Genomic DNA, 21,100 nt, shown 5'->3' on the forward strand with positions numbered 1-21,100 from the left:
AAGTCAACCCTTGACTACCCAAAATAGACAAACCAAAAATAACCAATGTTGAGCCTCCAAAGTCAATTTTGATCAACTATCAAAGTCTACAATTTTTGTTCAACTCAACAGCAGTCAAAGTGTGCCCTAACCAATCAAAGTCAATGGTCAAATCAGCGTTCCAAGAGCTCGATGAACAGCCCACAAATTTAGTCTCAAATGCTAGTCAAAGTCGGCCCAAAATAGTCCAATAAATCCCAATCAAACTCAGTCAAAAGAGAGAAATTTTGCAGCCAAATCCTATGGTCAAACCTATGGTCAAATCTAAATTCAACACAATTCAAACAACCAAGATCACCTAGATTTTTGTGCTAGTTAACTCGGGCTCAAGAAATCGAAATTTTTCTAGTCAAAGCAAGTCAAACTCAGTCAAACTGATGTCAACTCCTCTAGTAGAAAAGTCGACACAAAAAATGCCTTCAACGACCCTCGCATGTGTGAAAAATAAATTGCCTCAAACCTGTACAAACCATCAAATTTGAGAGAGAAGAAGATATGTTGTGATGTGATGTCCAAATGAGCTTGAGATCACTTGTATTTATATGCAAGTTCGAAGGAGCAATTTGTCCTTAAGTCTACCTTGACAATTTGTGTACCTGTGGGCTTGACTTCAAAAATACATTTTTCCTTATCCAAATTTAGTGCTCCAAAGGTCAATTTTGGTCCTCTCAGGAAGAGGAATCTAGTCCAATGGATGGAATTTGTCCCTAAGCTGCCAAATTAACATATTCACTGTAGAGCATAGAGAGTACACTATATATTCAAGTCTCTTGATGGCATCTAGAGTCCAAAAATAAATATGCTACAATCAATAGCTACATATCATCAAAATAATCGTCTATGTTCAGATACTCATCATCAATATCACCCTCTAAGCATTGAAATAATATAGAAAAAGCTAAACATGGCATATCAAGATTTTGATTTAGTGATGCGAACATTTTTACTAGGGTTATCACAAAGGAGTTCAACAATCAGTGCCACCAACATCAAGGTACATAGAGGGCTTAGTGCTCTTTATTAAATGCTAGTTTCATAACCTCATACATGACAAACTCCAACAGAAACATTGCAATCCCCCCAATCATGAAATCTTGAAAACTGTCAAGTCTACTAGATTTTGAGTGGGGTCTAAAATTATACTTTCTCCATATGAAATCCAGTGAGTTTGGAACCACTCTCAAACGTCCTGATTACTTTAATGAATTTAACATTACCATTAATTACATAGCATTAGTAGGGCCCTTTAGTTAAATATTAGGCCGCCCCACTCATAAATCATTGTTTAAAAAAAAATATGTTCCAAGGGTACTTAGTAACATTGTACAAAACCGTCTGTTTTTGAATTTGGTGGAAAAAGGCCATTTCCTTACCAAAATGGCCTTTTCTAGTCTATGGCACCAGTTTGCACTAGTTTTTGCTCAAAAATGGTCGGACCGGCAGATTCAATCCAATATGGTCCAATTCCTATAACATTGATTTAAATATGCATGTAGTCCTTCAACCCACAAATATACAATTTTAACAATTGTTCATCTATGAACCCACTTTGTCTTCTCACCAAAATTCCCCATTCATGCATATGATCATTTAAGATTCCTTTTTCTTTGTAATATACGAATTTGTTATACAAGCCATCGTCTTCGTTGCCATAGAAAAATTTCAATAAGGAAGTTGTGAAATTTTGCCAATGAAAGAAACAAACGTCACATTTTTTGGTCCACCATAGAAACCAATCATAAGCTTCTCCTTCTAGACAGTTGGAGGCTATCATTATTTATTTTCTTTCACCTAACAAAGGTTTTGATTTGTGGCTAGGTATGGGTCAAAAATAGTTCAAGGGAGAAACGACCTTATTGGAGAGGTCAGATGTTCCAATAAAGTAATTTTGAATGGTTAAAGGGGCCCTTTTAATGAGCATCAGTCCATACCAAGGGTGAATAACAACTATGTGGAAAGTCGCTTATTATTCATGGTATTTCACATATTTGTAAGCATGTTTCACCTTTGAGGTATTTGGGATAAGGGCACTTTGCTTGAGTCACTTTCTACATATTTGGAGGAGAAATATTCACATAAGGAGATACCATGTGGCATTGTTGACATTGTCCAAGCCCTCAAACAAAAAACATATGCATGCTTTAAGAGGAGATCATGGAATAGACAGATGACAAGTGGTAATTGGACTTATTCAAAAGGCAAGGGGTCCCAAGTGAAAAGTGCATTCTATGGTTCTAACTTCTCACATAATTCTTGAATACTCAAATTTTATGTTGTTGATGTAGTAACTAGTTGTATCTTCAAAAATATTTAGATCTTTGTGTTAACACCTTTTTCTTTTTTTGTAAATCTTTTTTTTAATCTAAAATGAAGCACAAATGTGTCTTTGATCTTGGAAGAGTTTCACCCAATGTTGCATTAGCCTCGTGCAAACCAAGAAGTGATGTAGGAAGCCTTCCTTTTTCAATACTCAAAATGGAATTTGAAGCGCTCATCTCCACCTGGACTTACTGTAGTTTGGCATAGATAGGTGCATCCCTAGAAATATACTCTCTCTTTGGGGATCATTATTTCTAGTTTTATTAAGATCAACACTATGAACATCTTCTAAAAACACGGTGACCTTCACTTGCATTGTTGTGGGCTTGCAAAATGCTTTCCCTTTGACTCCCTTGTGTGAGTGATTTTCGCATTGTTTTTTTGTGCCAATATCATGGTAGTGGGACAACATTCTATACAATAATGCTACAAATATTTATCATCCTCTAAAGGAAAATGAAAATTAATACATGAAAAATGAAGAACTTGCAATACATAGTTTGGCTACAATAGTAGACTGCAGATCAACAACAATCAACGGCTTTGAAAAGAAGCAAGGAAAATCCTTGAATGCTTATAAAATGGGGCACTGCAATGAAATGTCTGGCCAAGGAAAATAAAACATCTAACCATAGAAAAAATCATTCTAACAGATTTTGCAAAAAGGATTACAACCAATTCACCATGGTTGTCAATTGAATGTAGCTCAATCCGTTGGGAGAAATGTTGCTATCCTCTCGTTGACCACTAAAGTTGCACTTGAGGACTCCAAGCCCGAGGATATTTCATAGCATTCTTGCACTTATGGAGTTCCAAATTTCACCAGGGCTTTTAAGCCCCTTTCTCCTCCTCCTTTCTTTTTCAGTCCCCAAATTCTTCAGCCCTACGGGTATATTGTAAAAATGTCACCAGCATGATGAATAAAGCTATGGAACAGACCTAAGATGTTGAGACTCGATTAACAAGCGAGTACACCTTGGAGTCCTTTTTTAACTTGGTTAATTATTCCTTCTTTTTAGCAGCAAATAATTTTCTAGATTTTTTCACTCATCGCATACCCCAAAGTCGAGCTGACGGCTTGAAGATCGTGCCTTAAGCCCATCTTGGTGTCTAGGGTCAATGTATATTACCATGCTAGGTCATCACTAAAATTTCGCGGAACTTGACTAGGTCTAAATAGGATTCTTAATAATTAAAAAATTCCCAAAAAATGAGATTTTTTAATTAATTTCTATGTAATGATGTAAATCAGTAGTCCTGGGAAATGTCAAAGGCATGTTATTACTCGAAATTCATCTTCAAAGCCCCAACATTATCCTAAAACTTGCTTTGAGGGTCAAAAAACGACTTATAGCCCCTCAAAAGCCAATTTTCCTAATGATAGTGGAAAAAATGATGAAAAATTCAAAAAAATAATATTTGGAAAAAATTATTATTTTTTCCAAAGTCAAAACGAGCCAAAAAAGTGACAAGCCAAATTGAGGGGAAGCAAATGATGATGTGGCAACCATGTAGGGCCCAACACATGAGGCCAAACTCATGTCACAAATTCAAAGCAAGTCAAATGGTCCAACGTTGAAGTTCATGAAGCACAACAAAACGTTTGAGGTTTCAAAGTTGATTTAATTTAAACATGGTAGAATTAAAGTGCAAGGCATAATGTATAAAGGCAATATGAGTGAGTGGGGAATGGACTCCACCTTACTCACCTTTTCTATGCATGGGCAATTAAAAGGGAAATATGCACATGCCATTACAGTCATCCACAACTCCATGCAGCCAGTGAAAGTTCAACATAGATGTCAAAGAAATCAGTGTATGGCATGAAGGAGTTAGTTCAGATTTGATTGTGAATTTTGTAGGAGTTTGTCTCCACATTTTCATGTTACGCTGCCAATCCACGCACAAAAAGATCAACCTTCACACTGGCAGCCACACAAAGATTTGAGGAGCAGCTCTTGGTTCAATTTACAGAGGTGTTACAACCTTGGTTTTGGCTTGAGGATTTCATGGGAGTGTGTCTTCCTAACAACTACATTCATTCCCACTTGGCTGCCATCGAAATATGCACATGGGACGCTGGGCCATATGGAGGGAGTACACATTTCTCTTTGCTGCCACCTAGAGGGATACTCCAGCAGTTCAATTGACATGTGGATTACTCATTTTCACTGGGATTGTCATCAATAGCCACTTGTTGCACTGTTTCACATTGGGATTTCCTCACAACTTTTGTATAAATAAACTAGCAGGGCTCTATTGTAATCATCTTGGAACGTGTTATTGTTCTTGGGGAGACTACTGAATTTTGTAATCACTTCTTTCATGCTAATATAAAAGACTTTGGGGGTACAATCATGTGTTGGTGTTCTCTTTCTATGATTGTAAGGTGATATAACTTCAACTTTCTATGCTTTATTTTCCGCATGGATTCTAGATTGTGTTAGCTTTCACATTGCCATTATTTGGATTAATGTATGTATGTTACCTTGCATAACTTTTGGATTAAAGAAGTACTCTAGGAAGAGGAGCACTAGTAGATTCTCAGTTGAACCTATAGCCTTCTCCTCCATTGTATAATTTAATCCCTTATGGGTGCTAATATCTTTTCAAGTGTGTAGAGATCTAACGATTTGTTGAAGGAGCTTGAGCATGGGGTAACTCTTGGGCTAGACAAACCTACTCTCAAGAACAAGAATAGAGAGACCCATATCAAGCTACTCTAAAGGATCTAATCAAAAGAATTTAAAGAAGGGGATTTTCTTTACTTTAGCTTGCTAAGATCACAAATTTAAACTCAAAATCTTTTTTTTTCTTTTTTTTAATCTATACTATGCGCTCTAGTTGATTTTATCTAGCTTTTGAGAGCTTGTGGAAAGGTCTAACCTTTCCTTGCTTGCGCAAGAGTGGAAGTCCCTTCCTTCTCTTGTTGCATGCATTTGTTTCATATTGTATACTACAATTTGTGAATAACCATTATACTAACTTGTTTTCCTCTCTTGCCTTGCACTGATGTTTAGGAGGATTAGAAGGATTGTTGAGCTTCATTTGAAGAGGATTGCTTGAAGATCAAAAACACATTGTTGGAGCGTTCTTGTCCACCAATATCTTCTCTTATAAACCATTTCTTTTCTCTCATCTTCCATTGCAAGGAGTTTCCTCTTGAAGACCCATGAGTTGAGAAATTATACACCTTGAAGAAAGCAAAGTATCCCATTTGGGGCTTCTTATTGTATCTTGCTAGAAGCATTTGTAATTGTTCTTCCATTTTCATTTAGTTTATTTGAGGGGGAGTAATTGCTCTTTGATCTCTTCGTAAACTCCCCTCAAAGCCTAAGTCCCTCACCCTCCATTTGAGGGCTTCATTCTAAATAATAAAATAAAAATTCTTTGAGGGAGATGAAGGATTATCCTCTTCGCATCCCACCCCTCTTTCTTTTGGGAGAGGACCCTTTGCATGTGAGCGATTTAATTATTGCTTCTATTCATTTAAGTAGATTTCATTTTCTTCATTTTTATTTTTATCTCTTTCATGTCATAGATCTACCAATTCACACTCTTACTTGGGCTGATTTTGTAAGTCCATCTCTCACTTTACATTGTTTTTTTGGAGCATTTTTGGATCTGATTTTGTAGCTGATATAACTCATCTTTTGCAGCTGATGTAACATATTTTCTTGTTGATATATATTTTCTCTCATGTGCCTATTTCATGGTTTTTATTCATGATCATCTTCACATGTTAATATTGCTCCATATTCCATGATAATTTGCTGATTTTGACATCGAATCTGCAGCTATATTTTGACATCATTTAAGTTCCATTTCTATGGTTTATGCAAGTATTTTATTTCCTAAATTGTGAATGAGTATATTTCTTTGAAACATTTTGAAGCACTTCACATTTGGAATACTATCTTTACTTGCAAGACGCTCATTGCATAACTATTTGCACTTCTAAAATTAACCTCCAAGCATAGGCTTGGTTGATAGAAATCTTAGGATACTTCCCTAACTTTCATTCAATTTGATAAACTTGAATCTTGAACAAAGGTTAATACGCATGACCTCACAGTTCCCTTGTGCAGCTTAGTCCCCCTGTAGGAACAAACACATGTGGGTTGCATGAAGAACTAGGCAGGTATCATTAATGAAGGACAAGCGCCTCATCGTCCTAGCTTTCTTGCAATTCACCACACCCATAACCAACTTTTGAGAAATTGGGAGGAAGACAAACCTAGAATGGGCATTAGTTAAAATCAACCAAGAACACATTTCGCACACAAGCATCATAACACATTTTGAAAGTTTCTTCTTGCATGCATTTGAAAGTTGGCATCTTATTGAAATATTAGAGCTTAAGTTACCGGAAACAGCTAGGCTAGCCATCGGAAACGTCGTTCCCCATTTCCGATCCGGATACGGAAACGATCCTTGTACAATTCATCTAAAAATGGCAAAAAAACGTTTTTGAGCTCTCGCGTCAAATTGGAAATGGTGGATCCGATTTTGGATAAGTTTTTTTAATTTTCAAATTTTTTTGGATCCGTTTCTAGAAATCTAGAAACAGATCACAAAAATCATGATTTGTTTCCGGATTTCCGGAAATGGATCCACTCCAAAAGAACACCTAATGACGGGAACGGTGCATTGTTTTTTTTATTGGCTCCACGCTCGACCAGGAATGATGCATTGTTTTTGTGACTTTATCATTTAACCTTGGCATACTTTAACCTAGGGCCTTTGCACAACGCATATGTATTATGCTAATGCCCATTGCAATTTGCATATTGTTATTTCATTTGTCAACTGCCGCCGAGAGCATCGCCCAAGTCACCAAGAGCATCGCCCAAGTCACAGCCCGAGTCACCACCGAGAGCATCCCTCGAGAGCCTGAGAGCATCACCCAATCTCGTTACTCGATTTGGACCACCATGAGGGAGATAAAAGCAGAAGGGAGAGAAGCTTTGAGCCACCAATAAGCTTGGACCCACTAGGAGAGATAAGCTTTAGCCGGAGGGAGATAAGGCTTAAGCTTAGAGTCGCCGTGAGATAAGCTTGGAGCTTGATAAGCCGGAGCCTTGGAGCCGATAGGCCGCCAGCCGAGTTGGAAACTTGGAGCCAAAAGGAAAATTGAATTTCAAATAATCAATGACCACAGGTGACCACTAATAGTGATAGGGGGAATTTAACTAAACTAAGTATCCATTTATATTTTTCTTCACTTCCTCATTTCCCACTATTAGCTAGGAAAATTAAAATACCTCAATTAGTAATTTAGTACTTGAGAGAATCTATTTACTGTTTAGGCTTTCACATTTCAAAGTTCAAACCCTGCATAGAAGCATGAAGGAGACCTCTATGGCCTAGGCTCTAATAAATAAGACATTGAAATTTAGGACCTGTCACCTAACACTTATAAAATTTAGACTAATAGTTGTTACTAATTTCTACATTAAAAATTGTATCCTTGAGAAAAAAAACCATTCCTTCAGTGTTCAATGTTCACAAGTAAAAAGAATTTTTAGACTAAAAATCAATCTGAGAACTCAATGAACGAAAAACAAATAATGTGCATTGTGAACTTATGCATAGCCTGAAGGCTGAAAGCATACCTTAATGTTGAGGTTAAAGTTTTATGTGCCAAAATTGGCAATCAATTGCACCCCCAACAATTGTACCAAGTAAGGATTGATTTCAATAATTTTCTTCACAAATTGTGAATCTTAACATAAGAAAACATCTCACCTGCCATACATGTGTATCAACGGGAATGGCGTGGTGTTGATCTAGGGAAAAAACAAAAGTGCAACACAAGCTGCAACCTTTGGACCTATTCCTGGCAAGGTGCAAAGAGCCTCAATAGCCTCTTCAAGCAGTAAATTCCATAGAGACATGAGCCATTCCTTGCCTCCACCTCCCTGTATTAAATTGCTTCATAGAAAATTGAAATACTAAATAGTGGTGGTTCATATGATTCCAGTCTTTTTGCCATCAACTTTTTGTGCACAATAGACTAAAGTCTAATATTTGGAATGGAGACTATTTAGTATTATTTGCCATCTTTTATTCTGAAACTAAGAAAAAAGAAATATATATATATATATATATATATATATATATATATATATATATATATATGTATGTATGCATGTATTTTATTTTGTAGTTTCATAATTCATTTACATCATCATCATGGCAACTTCAAATTCAGTCATTCATGAGTTTGAGACAGAGGAACATGAAATTGAATCTACCCCTAAAGTTGATCCAAAGTCATCACTTTCGAAATATGTCACTGTTGTTGGGAAGATCCAAGAAGGGGGATCATTGGCATGGGTTTGCAGTGAGTGTAAAAAGGATTTTAAGGGATCATACACCCGAGTTAAAGCACATCTATTTGGGTTAAAAAGAAATGGCATTCGAATATGCACTGGCCCACCTAAAGCAGATGAGACAGATGGAAAAGGTTTAAGCAAGGAAAAACTTGCAAAATATCATAAAGAACAAGACGAGGTAGTTGCTAAAGCAAATGAGGCAAATCCTGCCTCTCAATTCAAACAACCAACAAGGTTGGGAACATTTTCATCAAAGCCTCCACGTCCCTCTCCTGGAATTTTCAACCCTGGTTCAAAGTGGTGTAATTTGGAACCGCTTGAAAGAAGTTTTAATAATGATGCTCGAGAGAAGGCAGATGTAACCTTGTGTGATCTCCTTACTGGGCAAAGATGATAAAAGCAGTGAATGAAGCCCCAAAAGGGTACATGAGCCCTAGATATGAGAAGGTTCGCACCACAATGTTGAGTGCTGAGAAGTTAGATTTGGAGGTTAAATTCAGCCCCATTCGTAATTCATGGCGCATTTCAGGGGTGTCCATCATTTCTGATGGATGGAAAGATCAAGGGAATAGGTCTTTGATCAATGTGATTGCTTGGAGCCCAAAGGGGGGCAATGTTTTTAAGGCAGTGGATTGTGAGGGGCAAGTGAAAGATTCCCAATTCATTACTAACATCTTGATTGAAGCAATTGAAATGGTGGGGCCAGATAATGTTGTCCAGGTAATAACTGACAATGCAATGGTGTGTAGAGCAGTAGGCCTAATTATTGGAGGGAAATATCAGCAAATCTTTTGGCCCCCTTGTGTTGTACATTCATTGAATCTCATGTTCAGCAAGATCGGGAAGCAAATTGAGTGGATTCAAGTTATTTATGAAGAGGCAAAAGAAATTCAAGCATTCATCACAAACCACCACATGTCTCAAGGCAGCTACAAGGAATTTGCGAAGTTGGAGCTCCTTAAGGTACCTAAACTTTAAAGTTTATTTCATAAATCCTAATTTCTATGACTCTAAATTCAAATATGTAAATTGGAGTCTCATGTCATGATTGGTGAATCATAATAGTTACTCAACCAAATTATGATTTTTAATTTATTGAAAGTTAAAACATTGGCAATTTGGCATTTGCATGTTGTTGAGACTTGTTTTGCGTCTCACATCATAGTCTTAATAAGGCTTATGCAAGTGAAAGAAGCATTACAATCAATGGTATGCAGGTATCTTTGGAATCAATGGAGGCAATCCCAATCTGATAGAGCACAAGCAATGAAAAGGTTGGTTGTTGACAATGAATGGTGAGATAGTGTGGAGTATCTTTTGGCATTTACTAAGCAAATTGTGGATTTGCTTCGTGTGTTTGACACAGATGCCTAATTTGGGAGAGGTGTATGAGGGCATGGATTCCATGATAGAGAAGATAAGGGTGGTCAAGGAGATGGACCCACATGAATTCTTTTACACAGAAGTAAAAGATATATTGACCAAAAGGTGGAACAAGATGACCAACCCATTGCACCTTTTGGCCCATGCAGTGAATCCAAAATATTACGCTGCAGAGTTGCTAAGTGATCCAGAATGAACCACACCAAAAAAAGACCCAGAAGTCTCACAAGGATTTAAAAAGGCTTTTTGAAAGGTTTTTGTACATCCTGAAATTGGGATTCAGATTCATTCAGAGTTTGCTCATTTCGTGGGATCAGAGGGTTGGGGTTCTAAATTTGAATGTATGTGGGACAAGACCAAATTAAGTCTAATTGATTGGTGGAACTACTATGGAAGGGAACTTCCACATATCCAAAAATTGGCCATCAAGATCTTGTCATAGGTTGCCAGTTCCTCTTTAGCAGAAAGGAAATGGAGTACATATGGTTCATCCATTCAGTTAAGCGAAACAGATTGGGCTCTAAAAGGAACTAGTGTATTTTCATTCAAACCTTTGCCATTTGTCACACAAAAGATACGAATACAAATTTGGGGCTGCCAAACTATGGGATGTGGAACTAGAGTTGTCTCAATTGGATATGACGTTGAATGTTAGGTCTCATATGACTTTGTTTGATGAAGAGGCACCAATAGGTGGATCTTCAAATGGACATGGCAACAATGCTCCCACTTCTGGAGAGGATGTGGTTCTTAGTGACAGGAATGAAGACATATTTGATGATATGTAAATGTAATTTATGATGGTGTTTTAAACCTTTCAACAATGAATATGAATACCATATTATGCCATATGAATTATGAATAATGATAGTAGATTGTCAGTCATAGTTCATTTTGTACATTGTACTATGTGGTGTGCATTATTAATTTTGGTGATGATGTTGTAACTTATCATGTTGATGATTGAAATTTAAAATAGAAACTTGATGAAATGTTGAATCATGAATGTTATAATAATCATTAATGATGATGACAATGTTTATGTTCAATTGATGATGATGATAGATAATAATTGATTATGTAGTTTTAGATATAGAATCTAGATTCTAAAAGATGAATGGTAATATAAAATTCTTATTTTGTTATATATATATCTGTGTGTGTCGTTTTTTTGCCGTATCGAATCCAGATTTTTTGAAAATTTGTCATATTTGTTCCAAACCCCGTATTCGTTTCAATGCAACTTAGATTAGAACTCTTTCTCAAATAAATGCAAATAGATTAAGAAAGCACTTACATCTTTTTACTTGCAAACACTTTGAATTTACTCTTGTACCTCATTTATGCTCATCGAATTTAAGGATTTATATCATTTGTTTTCTCTTTGCAAGTACAAGTAATTTAAATTTGCAAGTTCTCAATTTTGTTCAAGTGCTTTCCGTTCAAAATTGTAGTATCATTTTATAGTTTTTGTTTGATTCACTAATGTTTGTTTTGCAGCGTCCATTTCATTTGATCTTGTTGTAGCTTGAAGATATCTTCCAATATTACAAGTACTCCATTTATTTGAGCATATATCTCATTCCTTGCAAGATTTTATTTGGCACCGGTCTACTTACATTTTGCCGTGCAGGATATATCATTGAGTCATACTGATTTATTTGCATTTGATGTTGATTACATGCTCATGATTATGTGTACTTGCTAAATCCTTCATTTATTGCTTCAAGTTACATCTCAATTTGTTGAATGGTTGATGCTCTAACTCATCTACCAATTACCTCCTAGAAATTGTTAGTTTAATGAGTTTTTCTTTAGAAACCATCTTTAGGTTCCACCCCCCTTAGCTTTAGCTAGGAGAGAGTTGGGATTAGGTGACAGCCCCTTCTCTAATTTTCCCACCAAGGCCACACCTAGTGGGGTTGAGGATTTTTCCCACATTAACTTAGGTGTGTAAGCGAGGCGGCAACACCTCCCAACCCAGGTTCAATTCCCACACATGAAAAATGAAAGAACATAAAGAGAGATCCAAGCAGAGACCAAACTTCACATATGATGGTATTCCGGTTGTGCAATGCTGTAATATATTGAGTCAAAAGAAGTATCTTGGCACTAGTTTGTAATCAATTGGCTGTTGAAGTTCTATATGAGACTACTTCAAATTGCATCCCAACTATGTTACATCATTGATAATTATGTATATACTTGAGAACCAGAATAATGATAGTATAATATAACCAGGTGATAGGGTAAATCTGGAATTAAAGCACCATTGAAACTAGCCGTAGTAATAGTAAAAAGGATGAACAGAAATTCTTGGAACACCCGGACAGCTGACAAATCTGGATTGTACCCAAACATAGCAACAATAGAGTTGTCACAAGCAGAACCAAGACCAAGCATCAGTAGATACTTTTAAGACGATGGAACATCATCACCACAAACATATTATTACAGAAAATGAGCTAACAAATATAATACAACCAAAATCATGGCATTAAAAAGGCTTTCTTCTTTGTATAGAAACAACATGGGTAAGCATGCATATAAGTAGACTGTTTATATGATTATAGATTAAGATTGTTTGCATCAATTGTAATAATGATTAAATTGCAGGGATGAGGCTTTAAAGAATCAAGACAAATATGCAGTGGATGTAAACTGGCTATGAAGAATTTCACAGTTGAGTGATTGTTGTCAAACAAGATTGTATCTGACAGAACCGTATGGGGTTATGGAAGCAATTATTTCCACCAACACTTGGTTGCCAGTTCAAAGAACTTTTCTGAATACAATTTTCTCAAACTTCTAAAAAGCATGAGATAGTTCAAAACTTTACCTTCAAAGATTTTTTAAGTGGCGAAGCTCGTTGCACAGATAGAAGCTCTGTAAGGGTATTCTGCATGCTGGTTAAAAGACAATTAAAATTTCAATACTACATAAACACAAAAGATTGAACGAAAACTCTAAATAGTGAAAGATGGGAGCAAAGGATACTTATATTTGACAGGCAACGAATCTCAAATGTATGAATGTACACAATACTTATTACACACTACCAGTCATAGAGCAAACCCATGTTATGGCAATGTATAGGGATACATGATAGCACTGCTAGAAGTTGAGATATTAGTGTCAGTATCTACAGATATACTGGATTTATTGAATCTATAATCAACACCAAACATTTCAAAACATACACTTAAATAAATATCAGCATTGCAAACACTAATTCATAAAACTAAAGTTTTGCAACCTGATTTTACCATAGATCTGCACTTTAAAAATAACTCGGTATTTCTTTACTATGCCGTGAAACAAAGAGCCCACTAGTAATTTACTAGCATTTCATGCAGAACATATGATTCGATATATGATTCAAGGAAAGTAGACTTCAATTGTGATAATTATAGAAGTAGAGGCCACAAACACAGCCTTCTAATAACTACAATGAAATAAACTGATAAAATAAAAAATAAAAATTCTTATCCACCAGTACCCACTAACATTATTAAAACATAGGACTCCATGCTTCCATGCAAGGAACATGCTTCTTGTTAGCTCCAAGTTGGTTGCTTCCTCATATTTTGTCTTATAGGCTATTTTGCCTTTAGTGACTTCAACATTTGGTACATGGGACTATTATTATTATTACCGCACTTCATTATTTTATGAAATGGATCGTGATTTCATTGTCGTTTCCAAATTTTTAACTTTCTGAAGATTGACTCTTCACATTTGGCATTACTGTCCAATTTGAAAATCAACAAAATGCAACTTCCACATTGGTTTAACACTTTGGTTATTGACAATACTCAATATTTGAAACCATAGCTTGGTTTTGAATTCAACAAATGGAAACTCCAACATTGGAATAAGAGGAGATTTGTAAGGGAGGATCTTTATCTGCTTGGTTACAACAGTCAAACTTAAATAAAGAATGGTATGACCAGGGGACAAGAAAAGTTGTGTTTGATGGCCTTTGGTCTCATTAACACTTGAAACTAGAAGGGTTCCAAGGTAACTGGAGAATGTGCACTATCACCTGTACAATTTCTGTACACTTCAAGTTAGTGCTTGCTAAACATAGGAGGGAATCCCTATGCAGTCAGAAGGGATTTGTGAGCCTTAGGGACTGAGGAATATGGCCAAACCGTAAAAAAATCTTGCTGTAAAATGAAATATCAGATCTGTGATGTGCGGTAAAATACCAAAAGCAGCAAACCATAGTGAGGATTTACATCTAGGGATGGATTTTTGCCTCGGGGAAACATGGAAATCTGCTGTTAGGGCACAAAAATCTGTTGATTTCTGTAGCATCAGGAGGTCTTCCAATAAGTTTGGTGTCTTAGCATGTGTAAGAGATGTCCGCTTTAGGTGGTTGTTCATGAGGACTAACTAATATGATTTCCTTCCTAAGTTTTACTTAGGAAAAGTACATTGATTAATTTAGGTGACGAAATATCCGTACCCTTTGAGAGACTGAGTTAACACTGGTCCACATATATCAGAATGAATCAAATCAATAACAACTTTGGATTTGGTGTCACTCCTTGGAAAAGATGCCTTAGCAAACTTCCTCAACACACATCCCTTACACACATCATCGTGCTCTGTGCTCACCTCTACAACACCTACCACTGTCTACCTGAGCAAATTAAGTGCCCATGATGGATATGGCCCATCCTCCTATGTCAAAGCTCTCCCTAATCTCTTGGATCACTGCTGCTCACTAGTGCCCTTGGAGTATCCAGATTCCATCTGCAACCTATAAAGTATGCCGCTTCTGACTCCAATTACTATTGGTGCCTTCCACTCCTGGCACTAAATCAACACCTTCTGTCCTTTAAAGATTGCATTGTACCCCTTATCCTGAAGGATAGAAACAGAAATCAAGTTCATCCCCTTTCCTGACACATGCAACACATCATGGATTGGAATCAGCTTGCCAGACTTCCTCTGAAATAAGACAGTCCCTCTCCAAACTGGATTGCACTTGGGCTTATTCCCCATCTCAAATTGGAATCTTACTTCCCCCTCCTTGTAGTTGGAGTAGTACTCTCTGACTCCTGTCATATGGAATGACGCCCCATTTTCTATGTACCAAATATCCTATAAGGTTGCGCTAGTCAGGAAATCTATGAGTGGGAACTCCCGTTCCATCCGACTAGAAAGCTCATTGGCATTTTCTGAAGCTGCTATCGACTTCTTGCCCTTCTTGTCACCTTTCTTCCTCTGTGAACAATTGTTGACATAGTGGTCTTTCTTCCTTGGAGTTGGACCCTTTGTTTGATTCCTTCTTTGCTTTGTTCTTCCTTGCAAGAGCCACATTATCCTATTCTCCCTCACCATTCTGGGGATTGTTTTTGGTGCTGTGGCACCGATTTTTTTTCACAATTCCAAGGAAGCACTTATGCCAATTTTTTCAAAGATCAGAATCATTAGCTAGCAAATTATTATGTCATTGTAAACACATTCTGCAAATTTGTAATGTAAACGTTGCTAGTATGACCATTAATTATGTAACAACCTAGGTAAGCCTATGATTTTGGCGATGAATTTCATCCTAGGAGGTTTTCCGTCTCATCGTTCTATGTGTGTTTCTACACACAGATAATCGGCAGAGCTTTTCCCTCCAACTTAACCTCAATGCTAAGGTGAAATTTATTGACAAAGTCTTAAGTGAGTCCTAATATTTTAGTCGAGTCTATTGTAAAAGTGAAATGGGAATAATTAAAGCTATTTGGCTAAATTATTTTATTACGAATCACTTGGTCTACTAAATTATATTGTATCACAGAATTGGGTAAAAATTATGAGGGTTTATAACGAATTGTTATTTCCCCTTTTAGGGTTGAAATGTAATTATCTGATGTAAAAATAATTTTGTGCATGGTCCCTCGCAATCATTCTATGTGTGTTTCTAAACACGGATAATCGGCAGAGCTTTTCCCTCCACCTTAACCTCAATGCTAGGGTGAAATTTATTGACAAAGTCTTAGGTGAGTCCTAATCTTTTAGTCGAGTCTATTGTAAAAGTGATTTGGGAATAATTAAAGCTATTTGGCTAAATTATTTTATCACGAATCACTTGGTCTACTAGATCATATTGCATCACAGAATTGGGTAAAAATTATGAGGGTCTCTAACGAATTGTTATTTCCCCCTTGAGGGTTGAAATGTAATTATTTGATGTAAAGATAATTTTGTGCATGGTCCCTCGCAATCAGACACCATGGCTAAAGTATTTGACTCTAATTAATTTTTCTGGCGAAATAAAAATTAAATCCTAAGCGAGAAAATTAATTAATTTAGAGTCAAAAAATTAAAATTAGAGATCTCCAAGTGGAAAATGACCAAAAAAATCGTGGGTCATAAAGAAGTCAATTTTTGGAGATCCCCACCAAGGAAAAAATGGATTTTTAAAGAAAAATTAAGCCCTTGGATCTTGGTTATTAAGTCAAAGTCAAATTTTTGAGGAAATTAATCCAAAATAATTAATTTTGGGTTAATAAAAAATGGTATTAATGAGAAATTCAAAAATTCCTCAAAAATAAGTATTTTCGACGATAGAGATTAAATGTTAATCAAGTATTTATCGACAGTCAAGATTATTTTGACAGGAATCAAGCCAACTAGCTGTTATTTTCCACTTGGAGGGATTTCTCTATAAATAGAAGGCATTCTGCTTATATTCTTCATCTTTGGTCAAATGTAATTTTGTAAACATTGGTGTGAAGCCATTGTTCTGTTGGGAATATTTGAATTTCATAATAAAATATTCTGGGGTACATTTCATGGTCTCTTTGTCTCATTGATCTATGGTATGTGTTGGGTATGTACTTTGCTATATTGTCCTTCAATATTATATGAATTGTTATTTCATTTGTAGATGATAGGAATATTATATCGGTAAGTTTTGGACTTATCTTAGGTGATCCAATTCATTGTATGATCTTATGATTTTTCTTAAGAAATATATAGAGTTTGCAGGTCCCCGGCCCTTAGGCTCCAAGTTCACAGACTGTGGGCACAGGCTAACCTTGCTTGGATCTTCAATATTTTATGTGGTTTTCTTACTTCGCTAAGGCTATGGTAACTGGTTAACTTCTATCTTTCAAAATACATCAAGCCATTGTCATTATCATAAAAAAATTATTCTTCAAAAAATATTTCAAGCATTTGTATATTTTATAAATTAATTTTGTAAATTAAATTTTTTATTTTTGAATAGTTTGGGGTTTTGGGTAATTGTAATTTTGATTTGTGCAAGTGAGATTCAAGAAGATTTGTTTGGTTGGAGCTAGATCTAGGCCCTTGAGGGTAAGATCTAGTCTCTAGGATTTTTGTAGGACCAACATCAAAGGAAATTGGACAAAATTGTAGATCTAAAGCAAAATTGAATTTTGGGCAAGGGTTTAGAAAAGAAAAAAATTGTGCCCCTAGGCCCAACGTTTCCCTCTGTCCTAGTTGTCTTCCCTCTTTAGCCTAGCCATCGCGTTGTTTTGTTTAGCAACAGCACTAAAAGTGCCACGGCCTCCTGGTTTCACCCCTGCCGTGAGGTTTTGAGGCCACAGCCTCCTCTTTTTGCTGGACAGCAGCCCTTTCAGGCTTGCCGTTGTCATTTCCAGGCCTATTAGGCCTAGCCATAGGCCCTAAAGACCCTCGGCCTCCCTTTGGAACCCTGTCGTAGGCCTTGGAAGGCCTCCTCCTGCCCTTGGCCCTCCTTTTTTTCTGTCATGCCTCCCTCCTCCGTTCAATCTTCCTCCCTCACAGATTCCCTTATCCCTCCTCCCTCAGCTACCTGCAACTCCTAAGTGACTGCCCTCTCCTAGCCACAGCATTTTTGTGGCCTGTGGCAGGGCGTTAAAGCAACAGCCCTCTAGGGCCTCTCGGCCCTTCCCTTAGCCAAGCAGCAGCCCTCCTAGGACTTCTCATGCATTTTTTAAGCTCTCTCCCTTAAGACGCAGGCCTATTCGGCCTTGCTGCCTCTCCCTCCTAGCCTTTTCTCCTTGTCTCCTGCCCTCATCTTCACCCTCTTTTCCCTCTCTGTCTCTGTGGGTAAGCATTTGATTTCTAAAGCTAATCATTGGTGTGTCTTGCAGAGAAATTGGTAAAGAATGTGTTTCAGGTGTCATATTTCATGGAGAAATTTTGGGCAAGTGGACTTGCCATTTTCTAGGCCTAGGACCTATAGGGTTTGATCTCTAAACCTTCCTCTATGCTCACTGTTTGCTACAGCAGTCTTATTTCTTCGTAACATTGATATCTAGCTCATTCAATTGACAAAAAATTAACTCACGCATTATCTAACGCATTAATAAGTCAATTGGATAGGTTGGGTATTCATCATTTGGCATGAAATCATAAATTTTGGTGACTGTCATCTCTGTTTTGAGTACAATATAAAGTCTGATATAACAGAGACATTTGCATCATTAAAAGGCTAATCCACTTAAGATTTTGTGACGGCTTGGAATTTGGGTTGCTATTGCTTGCATTGGACATCTCTTTTTGCATCTAAAGTGCTCTAACAATAGTAATCCCACTGCTGTCATAAATTTCTCTTGCTTGAATAGCATTGCTCATGCTCTAATAGTTCATTGTGGACGAAATTTGTTTCAATGTTTAAAGTACTCTTATTGTATAGCATTGGTAAGATTGGATAAGAACACTAACATTTGTTTGTCTCTTGTAAGCTCATTCATAATTTCCAAGAGTCATTAACTTTGCACTAAACTCACTCTCTAAAGCACTTAAATCTTTTGGCATTGTGTTGAATGGTTTTACATCACTTATATTTTGAGATCTAATTGTTTCATCAATCTAATTGGCATTTGAGGTAACTTGTTATAGTTATCAGAGAATTAAATTATCCATCTCTTGAGTATTTAAAATCATTGCCATTGAGTGATTTGTGATCTTAATCTAATTGGAAATCATTGTGATATTTAAAATCTAAGGATTGGATTGCATATCTCTTAATAAATGTCTTGAAGAAGGCAAAAATTGGCTAAGAGCATTTACAATCTCATTGTATAATTATCATTGGCATTTTATTTTGTCTCATTAGCTAATTGTTCTAAGTGGATAAGTGCTGTAAGTCTCCTCAATCAGTTAGTATCTTTGTGAATGATAATTTTGTCTTGAGCACTTAAGCAATTGTACCTTGTGGGTATCTGTTGGCACTTATGAATTTGGCACATATTATTGTTGATGAGATTGTCTTTTACTTGCTATGTTTAAGTACTTGTGGGCATAACTCAAATAATAACTAAGTACTTGAAGAAATCTTAAACAATCTCACTCCAAGATCACTCACTCATAATTTTGCATTTAGCATCCTAAGCTAGTCTTGCATTTAATAACTTACCTCCAAGCATAAGCTTGGTTGATAGAGATAATAGGACCACCTTTCTTATCTAGCTTGAGGAGCCTAGCACCTCTTTAGTGGTTAACACAATGACCTTGTAGTCATCATAGTCATAGCCTCTGCAACGTTGGAGGCACCAGGTGCTTAGTACCTAAGGGGAGGTATCGTTAATCAAGCCTTTGCTTGCTTCCCCTTGGCCTCTATCTCACAACCTACTCTAGAGACTAGCTTCAAAATAGTTAAGAAAAAGGATACACCTAGAATAGGCATCTAGTTAAAAGCAACCAAGATTCTTGCATCACACCTAAGTCTGTTGATTTGGGGTAGCATCGGATGTGCTCTAGCCATGAAAATTGGTGGAGAGGCTAAAGCACATGAGATCTCCAAGACCCAGAAATGGTTTGGGCAGATTCTAACTAGTTTGGGAGATATTAAAATAATTAATATTTTTAATGGAGTTCCTAAGTCTAAACTTAGGAAAACTAAAATATTAATGAGTATTAATATAAAACTGGGTTAGAAGGTTCCAAAAGTCATAGATCAAGTCAAATCTAATCTTAGCCGTTGATTAGAGATTTAATCTCGGCCGTTGAAGGGCCAACAGGAAAAGTATACGAAGAGGCTTGAGGGTCAGTTGGAGAACATACTGTGGGAGACCAATCAGTTCGATTTCTGGAGTGGGGTAGCTGAAAAAATTCAAACTAGCAGTCTGGAGAGCAGCAAGAGGCAGCAAGTACGAAACAGAGGGTCAGGAATAGCACCAAGGGAACAGCGCAGAGGTTGCAGACGCAAACGCAGAGCCTCTTGGGCAGACTGCGCAGTCACTGAAGGGTCGGCGTGGGTGACGCAGAGAAGCCCAGTGCTAACACAGAGAGGCAGGTGCTAACACAGAGGGTTTGGGAGCTACGCAGAGGTCAGCCAGGCTGACGCTAAAGACTGGGGGAAGTGCTGAAGAATTTTCTCTCTGTTGGGTAAAGCCAGTTTGGCACCAAGTTGTACTAAAGAATTGTTGAATAATAAAATCCTCCCTTGTTGCACCGGTTTTCCCACATTGGGTTTTTCCAGGGACTGATTGTCCAAAATATTTGTGTCGATGTGTTAATTCTTGTGCATGTGTTTGTTTTTGTATTATGATGTGATATCTGCAGCAGAATTTATTTTAATGTTTATTGAAGGATTTTCATAAATAACTTATTAGGATATAACTAGGTAAAATAAATCAGTTGCTGTAGTGATAGAATTTTCACATGGTATCGGAGCAAGTAAGCAGAGACAGGAAGGGAAAATCAATTATGGGTCAAGACCATGATGCAAAGGCATCTACATCAGGAGACTCGCACAGATTTTCAAAAAATTGCACAAGAGAAAGTGATTTCGATTTCTCTATGTTGGCTTCCAAGCTGGAAGAAGAAGTGGCTTGTGTGACTAGCTCTGCATCATCAAAGGTATGGTATATAGACAGTGGGGCCTCTTGGCATATGACGAGAATCTGGGAATGGTTCTCAGATTATCGGGAGGAGAAGATGAACTTTCAGATCACCATGGGGAACAAGGAAAAATGTACTCCAGTAGGGAGGGGTACCATAGTTTTTCAAACAGAAATGGGAGAGCGATTATGTGCTACCAATGTGTTGCATGTACTAGGATT

The 21,100-nt window shown here is 36.9% G+C and overlaps 1 protein-coding gene across 3 annotated transcripts in view; it reads right to left on the reverse strand.

Annotated features, from left to right (window-relative positions):
• LOC149197887 (uncharacterized) overlaps window positions 1-21,100 on the reverse strand; it is a 408,075-nt gene that overhangs the window by 166,498 nt on the left and 220,477 nt on the right. For all 3 annotated transcript variants that reach the window (XM_089406020.1, XM_089406021.1, XM_089406019.1), the window contains one exon: window positions 12,919-12,985. In XM_089406020.1, the coding sequence (XP_089262146.1) occupies window positions 12,919-12,985 (67 nt within the window). The remainder of the gene's footprint in view (window positions 1-12,918; window positions 12,986-21,100) is intronic.

The sequence above is a fragment of the Pinus tabuliformis genome, chromosome 2_2 (genome assembly GCF_031772625.1).
Source record: "Pinus tabuliformis cultivar Carrire ecotype Pingquan chromosome 2_2, CPIR1, whole genome shotgun sequence".
NCBI lineage: Eukaryota > Viridiplantae > Streptophyta > Pinopsida > Pinales > Pinaceae > Pinus > Pinus tabuliformis.